The 11,693-nt window shown below is 40.3% G+C and overlaps 2 protein-coding genes across 2 annotated transcripts; both read right to left on the bottom strand.

Annotated features, from left to right (window-relative positions):
• Nucleotides 1-119: 119 nt before the first annotated feature.
• stam (signal transducing adaptor molecule (SH3 domain and ITAM motif) 1) lies at nt 120-8,639 on the bottom strand. Its single transcript, XM_008334505.3, has 14 exons — nt 8,232-8,639; nt 7,262-7,346; nt 6,988-7,063; nt 6,464-6,559; nt 5,963-6,109; nt 5,547-5,637; nt 5,230-5,419; nt 4,626-4,720; nt 3,974-4,062; nt 3,774-3,861; nt 3,394-3,448; nt 3,113-3,266; nt 2,862-2,983; nt 120-2,653 (listed from the first exon to the last, which is right to left on the bottom strand). The coding sequence occupies exons 1-14, from the start codon at nt 8,272-8,274 to the stop codon at nt 2,437-2,439; spliced, it is 1,548 nt and encodes a 515-aa protein (XP_008332727.1). The 5' UTR covers nt 8,275-8,639; the 3' UTR covers nt 120-2,436.
• A 406-nt stretch (nt 8,640-9,045) lies between these two features.
• LOC103396428 (homeodomain-interacting protein kinase 2-like) lies at nt 9,046-11,567 on the bottom strand. Its single transcript, XM_008334506.3, has one exon. It carries the CDS (start codon nt 11,464-11,466, stop codon nt 9,406-9,408), a length of 2,061 nt encoding a protein of 686 aa, XP_008332728.1. The 5' UTR covers nt 11,467-11,567; the 3' UTR covers nt 9,046-9,405.
• Between the last annotated feature and the right edge of the window lie 126 nt (nt 11,568-11,693).

Here is an 11,693-nt window from a genome sequence, read left to right as displayed (position 1 = left end):
ACATATGGGTCGCATGGTGTAGCCAGGGTCTAGTTTCTCATGATGTAGAACAGAGCTCTGGTCTCATGGGCCCGAGAACTGCAGCTACTTTGATCTTGTTGGCTTTCATTGATCAAACTGATTTTATTTATTAGTATTTATTCTAGGCAGCAAAACAGATTAATGACGCCTGCCTTAATCAATCTGGTTTTGTCCTCATGTTTGCACTGTCCCAGCTGCCAGGTCCAAGGTAAATGTTTTTATATATTGTGGAGGCAGCACAGGGACAAGAGGCAGTTCATTCAAAATGACAATTTAACCAAGAATAAAATCCCGGTAAAAGTCGGCTTTTGGAACGAAACTCATTCCCAAACTGTATAGGTTTTTTGGCTTCTCAGGTTTTCAATTTCTTGTAACAAAACTCAAAATCAGAGGTGTTTGATCCTTCCTTCAACATGGCACCGGAACCGATTACGGAGGCCTTGATGACTTTCACAAACCCTGCCTGCACATTTAGTTTTGCTTCAGGTAGAGGTGGTGAGCGACAGGTTTGAAAAGCATGTGGAGTTTTGGTCAGTTTTCACATTAATACCATTTGAGCCTACAGTATAATAAGCAAGTATCAAACACAGAGAGAAATGTCCATGTTCTCAGGTCAGCCACTGAAATTTACAACTAGATTAGTGCAGAATAGTCACACAATCCACTTCTCTGAGTACATACATCCAGAACTAACTTTTGTTCAGTTTAAAATAGCATAACAATAACCAAACAATATTAAATTGCACTACAAAATGAACCAACACTGACTAAAGAGACGCTAAGGCGGATCACAGAATTCACCTCTTAGCAGCCAGGTCTACAGTGAGAGGGTGTGTTAGCACAGCTTCTGAACGCAGACGGATCATGTCTACCACTGACAATGACATGCTTGGTTATAGAAAAAAAAAAAAAAATAGGAAGACCTCTGCAAAATTAATAATTAAAAAAAGAAGAACATATTAATGTAGCAGTTGAGATCATTTTAGTGTCATTTTTTTTTCTTATTTTCTTTGGCCCTTTTCAGTGAACTGGAACATGGTGACGGGGGAGTTAACCTTTGGCCAAACGTCCAGAGCTGTGTTAACGAACTTCCCACAGTTGAGGTTATCATGTGACTTCACTATTCAGTCAGTACAGTATATACAAGAGTCATGTGCATGCTCAGATCCCTCCCATGTTTCTTTTACTTTACTTAAAAAAAAAAAAAAAAAAGAAACAAACAAAGTGGCTTTAGTTTGCAGTACTTCTAAAAGATGTCAACATATACAGGACGTAGTAGCTTATGTCTTATGTCCATTTCTGGCTGTATGGATATATACTTATATACGTATAAAAAAAATGAGTAAGTTAAAAAAAAGCATGTCGCCAACTCATCTGTGTTATGAATTAGCGGTGATAAAGATGTGATTGTGTGTATTCTTGTATTTGCTGCCTATTTAAGACTATACCTGGCGTCGTTACTGGTCTTCTAGAAACCTATAATCTTTACAGAGACAACATGCTTGTCCTAATTAGGGAGACATTTAATTCCCAGTCTCTTAAGTTAGGATGAAGATTTCTTCTGCCACAGGGTTATGGTCGGAGACTGACTGGTAACAGTTTGAGTTTAAACTGTGTGTGTGTGTGTGGCCATAGTCTGACATCTGCCTTAAGTCTCACTTTATCAACGTCACTGTGTGCGGGAAACACATGAAGAGAACACGTGTGTTGGAGTATGTTGTCGAGCCAGAGACGTCGCGTCAGTTAAAGGCTCAGTTCCACTGCTATGTCACTTCCTAATGTTCCAGGAAAAGACCACTGTAGACTTGATACTAAGGGAAATCAAAACACTGTTAAGACTATTGATTTTTGATATATAAATCAAAGTAAGCTAATTTTAAGTTTGCTACAAAATTAAATAAAAATACTGACCCATATAGTGTTAATGAATTGTTGCACGGTCACTATTAAAAAACATAAAAAAAAGGAAACCAATATTGCTAGCGGAAGATTTAAAATGAATGAGGCCGAGATGAATCAGTGACCATAAAATGAAGTTAAAAAAAAAGCTTCTTCATGTTTGCACTAAATCAGTTCCAAACACAGGGGAGAAGGAACAGGTGGCGCTAACTGAGCACAGAGCTTATAATCAAGCCCTGTGTAACTTCGTGAAAGTTCATTAAATAAAAACACAATGGTCACTGTTTAACCAGGAGTGAAAAATGCAACTACTGCAATATACTGCATATATATATATATGCATATATATATATATATATGTAGTATATCTGTACAGATGAATGATGGAGCCACTGTCAGGGTGTATTTACTTCAAACTGATCTGTTTGTTATGAGTGATCATTAAATAAATCTAAAAAAAAAAAAAAGTTCTCAAACCATTTTGTGATCAGACCTGGTCAATGATCTAATGAGGTTCTATAGCAAGGCTTTATCTGAATAGGGAACCTGTGTGGTGTCTGTAGAAGGTGCTATGCTCAGACCAGGTGGGTTGCTGTAGCTTGGAGTCTGTGTCATGCCCGGGGCAGGACCTGGGGCAGGGGCAGGGTTCTGGTAGGACTGAATGTCTGCTGGGGCCATGCTGCCTGGAGCTGCAGTGTAGACTGGAGCCTGTCCCATGTACATGTGAACATCACTGTGACGTGGAGATAGACAGCATGACATGGTCTTTATACATACAGTACAGGTGGACTAACAGAGTATACAAAAGACACGTAGGGAGAACTGAGGACATTTCCTAAATCCCACAGATCAATATATAAATTACTGATCAAAAACGTGCGGTTCTTACCCTGGACCTGGCTGGCCTGGAATTGTGCTTCCGGGAAATGTGCGGTTCTTACCCTGGAGCTGGCTGGCCTGGAATTGTGCTTCCGGGCGGAAGCTGCTCCATGGGAATGGTGTAACCCTGTGCTGCTGCACTGTTCATTGCGTATGAACCTGACGGAGGCTGAGCAGGGTAGATCTGTGGTGAGACAACAATTATGTTGGTACTAATATAGATGGCCTCGTACAGACCAATCACAGTCTGAGAAGTCTAAAATACACCAGGACAAAACAAGAGAGCACTGCCGGTGTGTGTACAGCACTCTACCTGTTGGGCAGCATTAGTTATCGGCTGCATGTAGTACTGTTGGCTCTGCAGCTTGGCGTACATGGCATAGACTGGATCTTCGTTCATCAACTTGGCATACAAAGACAGAGCCTCCATCACCTTCACGTTCAGCTCCGACAGCTCAGAGTGTTTTCTAAGAACACACCCAACCCAAACACAGTCACATGTTTTCTTTTTTTTTTTGTTATATATACCCATGTTGCTCATGTTAATGTTGACTTAATTTTCCTACATATCAGCAGTGTGCTGTTTTAATTTACCGGTCTATGTCGTCCAACTTCTGGTCAATGAGGGGTCCCATTTGATTACAAGCACCTGTGAATGTAAAGTGTATTATATTAATTCCCTGATGTTTTTCTATTGGATTGTATTCAGGGTCGTGGGGTCAGGAGGCGGGGCTGTTGCTAATCCTCACTGTATATAAAAAGACCAGATATTAAACTAGCAAACTAGCAAAAATTAGGTTTTAGAATCTTAATTCAAGTCAAAAACATCCTCCCTTTGACAAGAGGTGGAAATCTATCATCAACATGTATTATAATTATAATAATAATAATAATAACAGTGTGAGTTAGTAATAAAGACTTTGTCAGGTACGTCAGTCTCTTCAACACTTCAAATTCTTCATCTTTGTCTTTACCTTCGAGTTGTAGCAACTCAACGCTGTCTGACTGGTTGTCTGTGGGATCAGCGCTCTGGATCATCTGCAGCAGCTGGTCCATTTTGTCCTGAAATGTTTTATATCAGTATCTGTGATGAGGCTTGTTAGGGGACAAAGCTTTGAATCAACAGCTAAATGTCAGTGAAGTAGAGAGACGGTGCAGACTGACAGTAACAGACCTCATCTATATAGACTGGCTCTTGTTCAGGCTCTATGGTCTCCACCTGGATGTCCTCGCTGAACTGAACCGTCTTCTTCTCTGTCTTGACTGTTGTGTTTCGATAAGAGAGAAGGGAAGTGGAGACGGGATGGGGAACAGCAGCAGTTTGAGACACAGGTCGGGTCTGGATGCAACTCAATTTATGTGGTGCAGCAGTCCAAGCAATTATTGAACTTTCATTATGTACTCTATAAATAATAAATACAGTATTAAAGCACTGTAATGAAAACACAGAAGGGACCTTCCAAATAGCACCAAACAGAAAAAAAAGTCTTAAACAATACTCTGAGAGTTTAACTCATAAGTTGAACTATAAAAGCCAATTTAATTGTGTTTTTTCAGCAGCGACAGAAGACAATTACATTCTCTGTCTCTGTGGGACAGAGGATTACATTTATCCTGGTGGAAAAGGAAAATGTATGAAGCACTTTTTTGTGTGTCACGGTGTTGTTTGTTAATTGTTGTTTTATTGGTTTACTGTTAGTGTTCTTGTCCACAGTAAGATCTATACAGCGATGATGCCAATGGACCAAATGGGATCTCAGTGCAACTGGTTTTGATATAAATGAGCAAACTTTGTGCAGTGTGTGTGTGTGTTCATGTACACTCACCCATCTCAGGCTCTGCAGTGAGGTCTGCAGTGACAAAGTTAGAGGGAAAAAGACCAACTCCCTGGTATGTTTCTCCTTTCCACCAGTTGGGGTCACTAGAGGAAATAAAACAATGTTCTGTTTACTAAGTAAACCTGGTCAGTTCTCTCACCCACTCTATCAAAACCAATAATACGTTTTTAAAAAGTACCAGGCAAACTATTCGTATTCTCCAACAAATATACAACCCTGTTTCTTGCAGCGACCTCATGTGGCCTTTGGAGCCAACTGCATGGAACACTGACAATGTGAGGTAAACTCAAGCTAAATGAACCTTTGTCAGTTGACAGTTGTCAGGAAATTTACAAAATAATACATTAGAGATATAGAATTACAAAAATACATCATTTTTGTAGTTATTTATCGGGGCAACAGGAAGTCCACCGGAATGTTTGTTTGTTTGTGTTTGTGGATTTTAGGTATTTAAGGATTTGAAAAGATTCCTTAGTTTTTGTTTTGTTTTTTAGGAGACAAGGCTCTCGGAAGCCAAACTACCTTAGCCAGAGTGGATGTCATTTGCTGGACAACAAACAAATTCAATAAATTGTGTGTATGCGGTGTTCACCTGTCGTCCAGTATAGTGATGATTTCTCCCGACTTGAAGGTGAGCTCATTGTCTTCAGCAGCCTCAAAGTCATAAATGGCACGGACCTTTCTGCCGTCTGATTTGTGTGAGGACAGCAGGGTGCTGGGGTAAAGGCCCGATAGAGACGACTGCGGCTGTTGACGCTGCTCCTTCAGTGACAGCTCAATAGCTGCAAACATTGTTGTTTACAGTAAAATGTGACTCAAGTGGCTCCAAAATCACTTCAAATGTGCCAACGTTTTTTTCTACTGACACCTCACTGACGTGTGATGTGTGTTAGGACTAAAATGTATTACCTTTGGCCAAATCCTCTTCCTCTTTTTTGTTCTTAGCGGTGGATGGATCCTTGGCTACCAGAGCTGGACTCGCTTTCGCCTGCTCTGCAGCCTGCAAATAGATAGTAATTAGCTTCTCACGTTACTCTAATGGTCGAATTAGTGATCATTTGTGACATAATGGTGAGACTGCAGACCACATCGATAGCTCTTTATAATTGTTGAACTTGAGAAAACAAAGTTTGAGGTGATATTTGTTGATAATTTGTACAACTTCTTTTTTTTTTTTACAAATTATTGTTTGTTGTTATCGCAATAGAGTCCAATTACAAGCATTTTGATAGATTACCTTGTGATATATTTCCTCGACTTTATCATGGGGTTAGGGAAATATTAATATAAAAAAAAAACCCTTATCGGCCTTTTTTGGTGCCTACCTGAGATCCCACTGCTGGGAAGGTCACGCCCTGCTCACGTAGATTTTTAATCATTGCCGAGATAAGACTGAGTTGTGGATCGTTCCGGAAATCCTCTGCCCACTCCACCATAAGGGCCTTCAACTTCTCGCACACCTTAGGGTGGCCCTGGAGAAACATGAATAAGAACACAGGATTAACATTTATAGAACGGTTTAGTAAAGACAATGCTTGGACCAAAAATTAAGAATTTGAACATATTATCATTAAAATAAATGTGCCGTAAAATGCAATTTAAAATATTTACATAAAGCAAAAATACTTCATAGAATTTTTACATGATTTTTTAAGACTTTTCAGAATATTATCATTAAAATAAATGTCCTGTAAAATGAATTTTACATGATTTTTTAAGACTTTTCAGAAAATTATTAGTACAGTAAATTAAATTTCTTTAATGAGTTTTAAGCATAAATAAGCACATTTGGCACAAAAGAAAAGCTGAGAATAATGGCTGCGTACCTTATTTAAGACATTACTGACTTCACTGGCAAACTCTCTGGAGCAGACCTCCAGGTGAAATATCTTCCCACAGTTGGAGACACAAGCACCAAGGAGCTATGGAAAAATAGGAAACAATAATTAGCCGACGTTATAAGTAATCCATAACAAACAAAGCCCTGATTAATGTCTTCATTTTAATCACTCTAGTTAAAATATAATAACATAACACCCCAGTTCCCATAAACACACACAGACAATGTACACATCGATGCAGACGTGTTCTGAATGTTACACGTCATTATGTTGTTGTCAGCATCAACAAAAAGACATGCATGTGTTAGCATTTAACAAGGAGAACTCCCATTTGTTTACAGAGGTTGAGAGATGATCTAAAACATGTGTCCAAACAAACTGACTCCACTATGAAGATTCATTCAGGATGGACACAACACCATGTCAGTGTGGAGCCGAGGTCATCATTTGTCCACCGTGAACTGTATAATAACAATTACACCACACAGGATTGCATCCTGTTGACTTACAGTAAGTGCCTGCATGGCCACATGAGGGTCTTTGTGGTTCACTCTTCTCATTACTGAACGGAGGCACTCTTTAGGCCTGATGGAGAAAGGAGGTATTTAAAAAAAAAAAATCAAACTTAAATATATCTTGTTTCTAAACACAGTAAACCATTACTTTACATTTTTGTTTGAATTTAATACCCTTACATTTTCTAAATCCTAAGAGACACATACATAAACAGCCCTGATAATTGTATTATTGATGTCTGACTTAGTCTGGAGACAGTTAACTCACCCAGTGCGTGACTGTCCTATCTTATCACATATGTCCAGGATGAGGCCCCAGTCCTCGGCTGTGTTCATCTCACTGGTCGCTTTCTCTGCAGGTTACAACAGAAGAGTTAGAAAATCTCAACCTGACTCTCTTTAAAAAAAAAAAAGTCTCCCCATTCTATTTGCCAAAAAGATGGAAATTACCATCAAGACAATCTGTGATCAATCATGCATCAATAACCATCACATGAAAAGGCTGCATTCTGTTAAACCTAATAAAAATCTAAGCTAAATCCAAGCTAAATATACGATTAGAGGGTTGACCTAATTAGCATTTACTGTCACCAAAAACAACTGCAGCTTTGTGAGGAGTACTTTTCTCGTCCAGAAGTGATTAAACCCTAAACTTAAGCACAGATCTATGATGCATTATGAGGCTGACTAGATAAAACACCACCATGCGCCAATTATGGTTTCCATGTATTTAATACACCATAGTCATTGTGCCGGCCAACAAATACATACAGTACAATGGAGGGCAGTCAGACAAGCTAGCAAGCTACTTTAGCTGACAACAACATCTGAGTCACATACGTATAATTGTAAACAACACAATCGAGGGTTACATTTAAGACAGAATACTGTTTATCAGGTGTATAGATAAAAGAAACACCTTTTCATTATTACGAATTTAGATGTTGAATTGCTTTAAATACGCTTTTAAAAATGCATATGCTAGTTGATGCTAACTCAGAAAAGGCAGGTCAACTGAGCTAGCTGAGGCAACCGGACTGTATTGAATCACAGCAGACATTTAAAGCATGTCACGTTAGAGTGTGTTTATTTACTTCTGCAAATGTCTCACAAAAGTACAAGCCGAGAACAAAGAACAGATGCTAGTTCTGAGTCTATGCACCGCAGAACAAAACAAACAAAGCTGTGATCCACTCCAGCTAGTTGGCTACAAACGCCATCGATTCTTTATTACTCACCAACATCTTGGTCGAATGGGTTGGTCGTAAAGAGAGGCATCATTGCTGTTTTGACGACAGCAGAATTGTGCCCTTTTACGTTACTTTTAATTCGCTCTGTGCCTTATTTCATAGAGTTAAAAGAGCATAGTAATGATGCTCGCATGGGTGTCAAGCGGAGCCAGCCGGCTCTAGCCCACAGTCACGGCTTCCACAGACGTCAACAAGCTAAATGTTGAGTGTGTGTCTCCCCTCTCTGCTAAAATTACTACTATCATTAACAACCGAACTCCGTAGAACTGTGATTAAAAGTCTAAGACGAACGAGGTGCCATAAATTTCCCCTGCAGTTAAGAAAACATCCATGTCATGGTCAGGTGATGGCGATCATGTGACGTCGACTCACTGCTTTGATCAGAGAATGGTGAAGGCCAGGGGCGTCGAAAAAATTTGGGGGGGTTCAGATGGGATTGGGCAGGGTGTGGGGGCCGGTTGGGGGATTAGAGGTGCCAACAAAAAACAGACAAAACATTACGTTTACTTTTTAAATCCAACGTGGGTAACTTACCTCCTACTTAAAAAAGTCAACAGTGCTCCAATACACAAAATGTTCCAAATAGTATATGAAAAATATATAATTATCCCCTAGATTGAACTTACTCACAATTAATTTATCCAGTTATGTGAGGCTGGACCTGTTTAGCTGAACACAATGCTAATAATAAATAAAATCTTCTTCAACAACTCCTTTTTAACAAGTTTTTATGACCATCTGTTGCCATCTACTGGGTGAGTAATTAATTATCTCTTGCCATCTACTGGGTGAGTAATTAATTGTTCTGTCACTGTCACATTGACAAATGAAGACAAATTATTTGAAATATATACAGTACACACTAGTTTGTGAATCACTGCATTATCTGATTGTCTTTCTGTATTTAGTTTGAATGTAAAAAGCACTCATTGTCAGATATCACTAATGAAGACACTATGGTAGCCTCGTTCGCCATCTAACTAACACTCCACCCACTAAATGTAAGACAAAACTCTGCCACTGTGACACTGAAGCCACAGAATGTGACAAAAGCAATTGATTTAGCAAATCAGGTCCCAAACATTACTATTTAAAAGACAAGGCAACTTTTAACTTGGGAAAATCTTTTATTTTTGTTTTGTTTTATGCTAGTTTTATTTTTTTATTTGCGTATGGTGGGGTTGATTGCATGAAGAATGTTTGCGGCGAGGGCACTGGAGCCCTCCGGGTTAGGATGGATGCCATCTCTGCTGAAAAATGATGGTTTCCCCCAGAAATGATTAAAATTGTCAATTAAAACAATTCTGTGTGAGGCACAAACCGATTGCAGCCATATGTGGAGGCAGAGGAGTCTACTGAAGTGCTGGAGATTTTTGCAGATGGACGGGATGGGGCCAGAAATAAAAACAGACTTTTTATAGCCTTTAAGCAGCTGGAAGAGACTGGTGAAATCAAGCTTGGGCACTTCAGATGTTTGAACGGAGATGTTGTTGGTTCCAACGTGAATTACAACATTTTTGGCGTGCGGATGTTTGTGCAAGAGCAATGGGATCTCTGCCAGCAAGTCCAAAACTTTAGCAGTGGGGAAGCAGTATGTTGTGGCTGTTTCCAATTTCACATTTCTGATAATGGAATCACCAATTATTAAAGTATCAGAGGACGGGCTTTGAACCGGAGAAGGCACGTTGGTATGAGGAATAGATTGTCCACAGCCAGGTTTTGGGGAGAGAACGTGATGCTGAGGCTGACCATCAGTAACTGAAAGTGGAGGTCTGTGGGCTGCTGATGGTGGAGACGTCAAAGAACTTCTTTTAACAGTATGTTTACTGATCACTGGCAACAAGTTGACATTTCCTGCATTTTGTAACTGTTTCGGTTGGTTGCTAGTGACATCTAAGAGTAAGTGGCATCCAGAAGTTTGCACTGCTGCTTTCTTCTGAAACTTTCTGCCCTCTGCATTTTTTCGTGATTGTTTTCTGGCAGAACGAACCACGTCCCTGATCACACAACTTGTTTTCGGGGTGTCCCCCAGGCAAACCTTCTGTGTAGAACCGTGTTTACTGGCTTCCTTAGGTCTAGTACCGGTCTCAGCAGGTGGCATGTCAGCCCCAGGTTTGTTGGCACCACGGACTTCTGGCAAACAAATGGCATGGATTGACTCAATTTTGGTCCTATTAGTGCTTTTTACAGCATCCACTGAGTGAATGTTTGTTATGAAAATGTGTTTAAGCGCTTCCCTCGGCCTTATTCGCTTCTCAGCGTTCAGATGCAGGCAACATTTAAGAAGGTCAAAAAATGCCACCCTCTCTTCAGCGTTGTCCTGTTTGGATGAGGTTTTCTTTGGCAGAGACTCTAAGGTCTTAGCAAGGTCGGTAAACCGCCTCGAATGTATCGGTTTGATTCCCGTCTCCCTGTGGTACTCCTCAGGTGTCCTCAGTCTCCACTGTGCACACTCATCCCAGGTAAAATATATCAAGCTGTGTTTGCCAGTAGTTATCTGGAAGTCGTTCGGGTGGCCTAGTAAGCATATCACAGTTTTCATCCACTTGTATGCGCAGCTGCTGGGAAAGAGGTTCATGCCAAAATACATAAATGCCATGATGCAGCCCACTCCCCACATATCAACAGATTCAGACAAGGGTAGACCCAAGTTCACTTCCAGAGCCCTGTAGGCAGCGGGCTGTATGGTCATTCCAACTTTTGCTTTACGAACTGGCAGAGCCAATCCAAAGTCAATCAGCTTGACTTTAAATGGATGATCCCTGTGATTGACGAGCATGATGTTGTCGGGCTTCAGGTCTGTGTGCATGATACCAATGTTCTTGAGAGCTTCAAAGGCCACCAGCAGCTGATAGGTCACAGAGCGAATTTCAGCCAGACTCAGGGGTTCAAATTTATCCATCTCCATCAACTTCCAAAGGCTCCTGTCCAACATTTCAAACGCCAGACATGAGATGTCATTGAACCTGAAGTTATCAATGTATTTAACAATGTTGTTTTGGTCCGGGTCAAGAGCACGGACCTTCTCCAGTATGGCCACTTCACTCTCGTTCACCATGTGTTTATTATTTTTGTGGATTTTCAAAGCCACTCTGCGGCCCATGTTTAGGTCTAAACATTGGGCAACTTTACCAAAACTTCCCTCTCCAATGAAGTCCATTACCCTGTAGCGGGTTTTGCAGCTGTGAAGTACATCACCCTTTTTCACCAAGAACGTTTCCATGTCTGTTTTACTCTGATGGAAAATAACAAGTTGCCTCGTTTTCCTGGTGAAAACACAGTTTTGTTTCTTCTAAAACTCCAAATAGAATTTTAAACTGCAGAAGCCATGGATAGAGAAGACATTCTTCTTCTTCTTCTTCTCTCTGTGGAGTTTTAAGACAGCGGTGCAGCCTCCTTCGTCTCCTCTTCCATGTGCTGTGCTTCTTGCTGTAGATGACAACATGACAG

This window comes from Cynoglossus semilaevis, chromosome 20 (genome assembly GCF_000523025.1).
Source record: "Cynoglossus semilaevis isolate Cse_v1.0 chromosome 20, Cse_v1.0, whole genome shotgun sequence".
In the NCBI taxonomy this organism is placed as follows: Eukaryota; Metazoa; Chordata; class Actinopteri; order Pleuronectiformes; family Cynoglossidae; genus Cynoglossus; species Cynoglossus semilaevis.
Note: the sequence above shows the minus strand (reverse complement) of the source record. Positions and strands in the feature narration are given on the sequence as shown.

Coding starts and splice junctions, on each gene's coding strand:
- LOC103396428 (XM_008334506.3), bottom strand. CDS start 11,466: ATGGAAACGTTCTTGGTGAAAAAGGGTGATGTACTTCACAGCTGCAAA.
- stam (XM_008334505.3), bottom strand. CDS start 8,274: ATGATGCCTCTCTTTACGACCAACCCATTCGACCAAGATGTTG. Junction 6,110..6,463: donor TCAGTAATGTCTTAAATAAG/GTACGCAGCCAT, acceptor ATGTTTCTCCAG/GGCCACCCTAAGGTGTGCGA. Junction 4,063..4,625: donor CACTGCAGAGCCTGAGATGG/GTGAGTGTACAT, acceptor GAAACACAACAG/TCAAGACAGAGAAGAAGACG.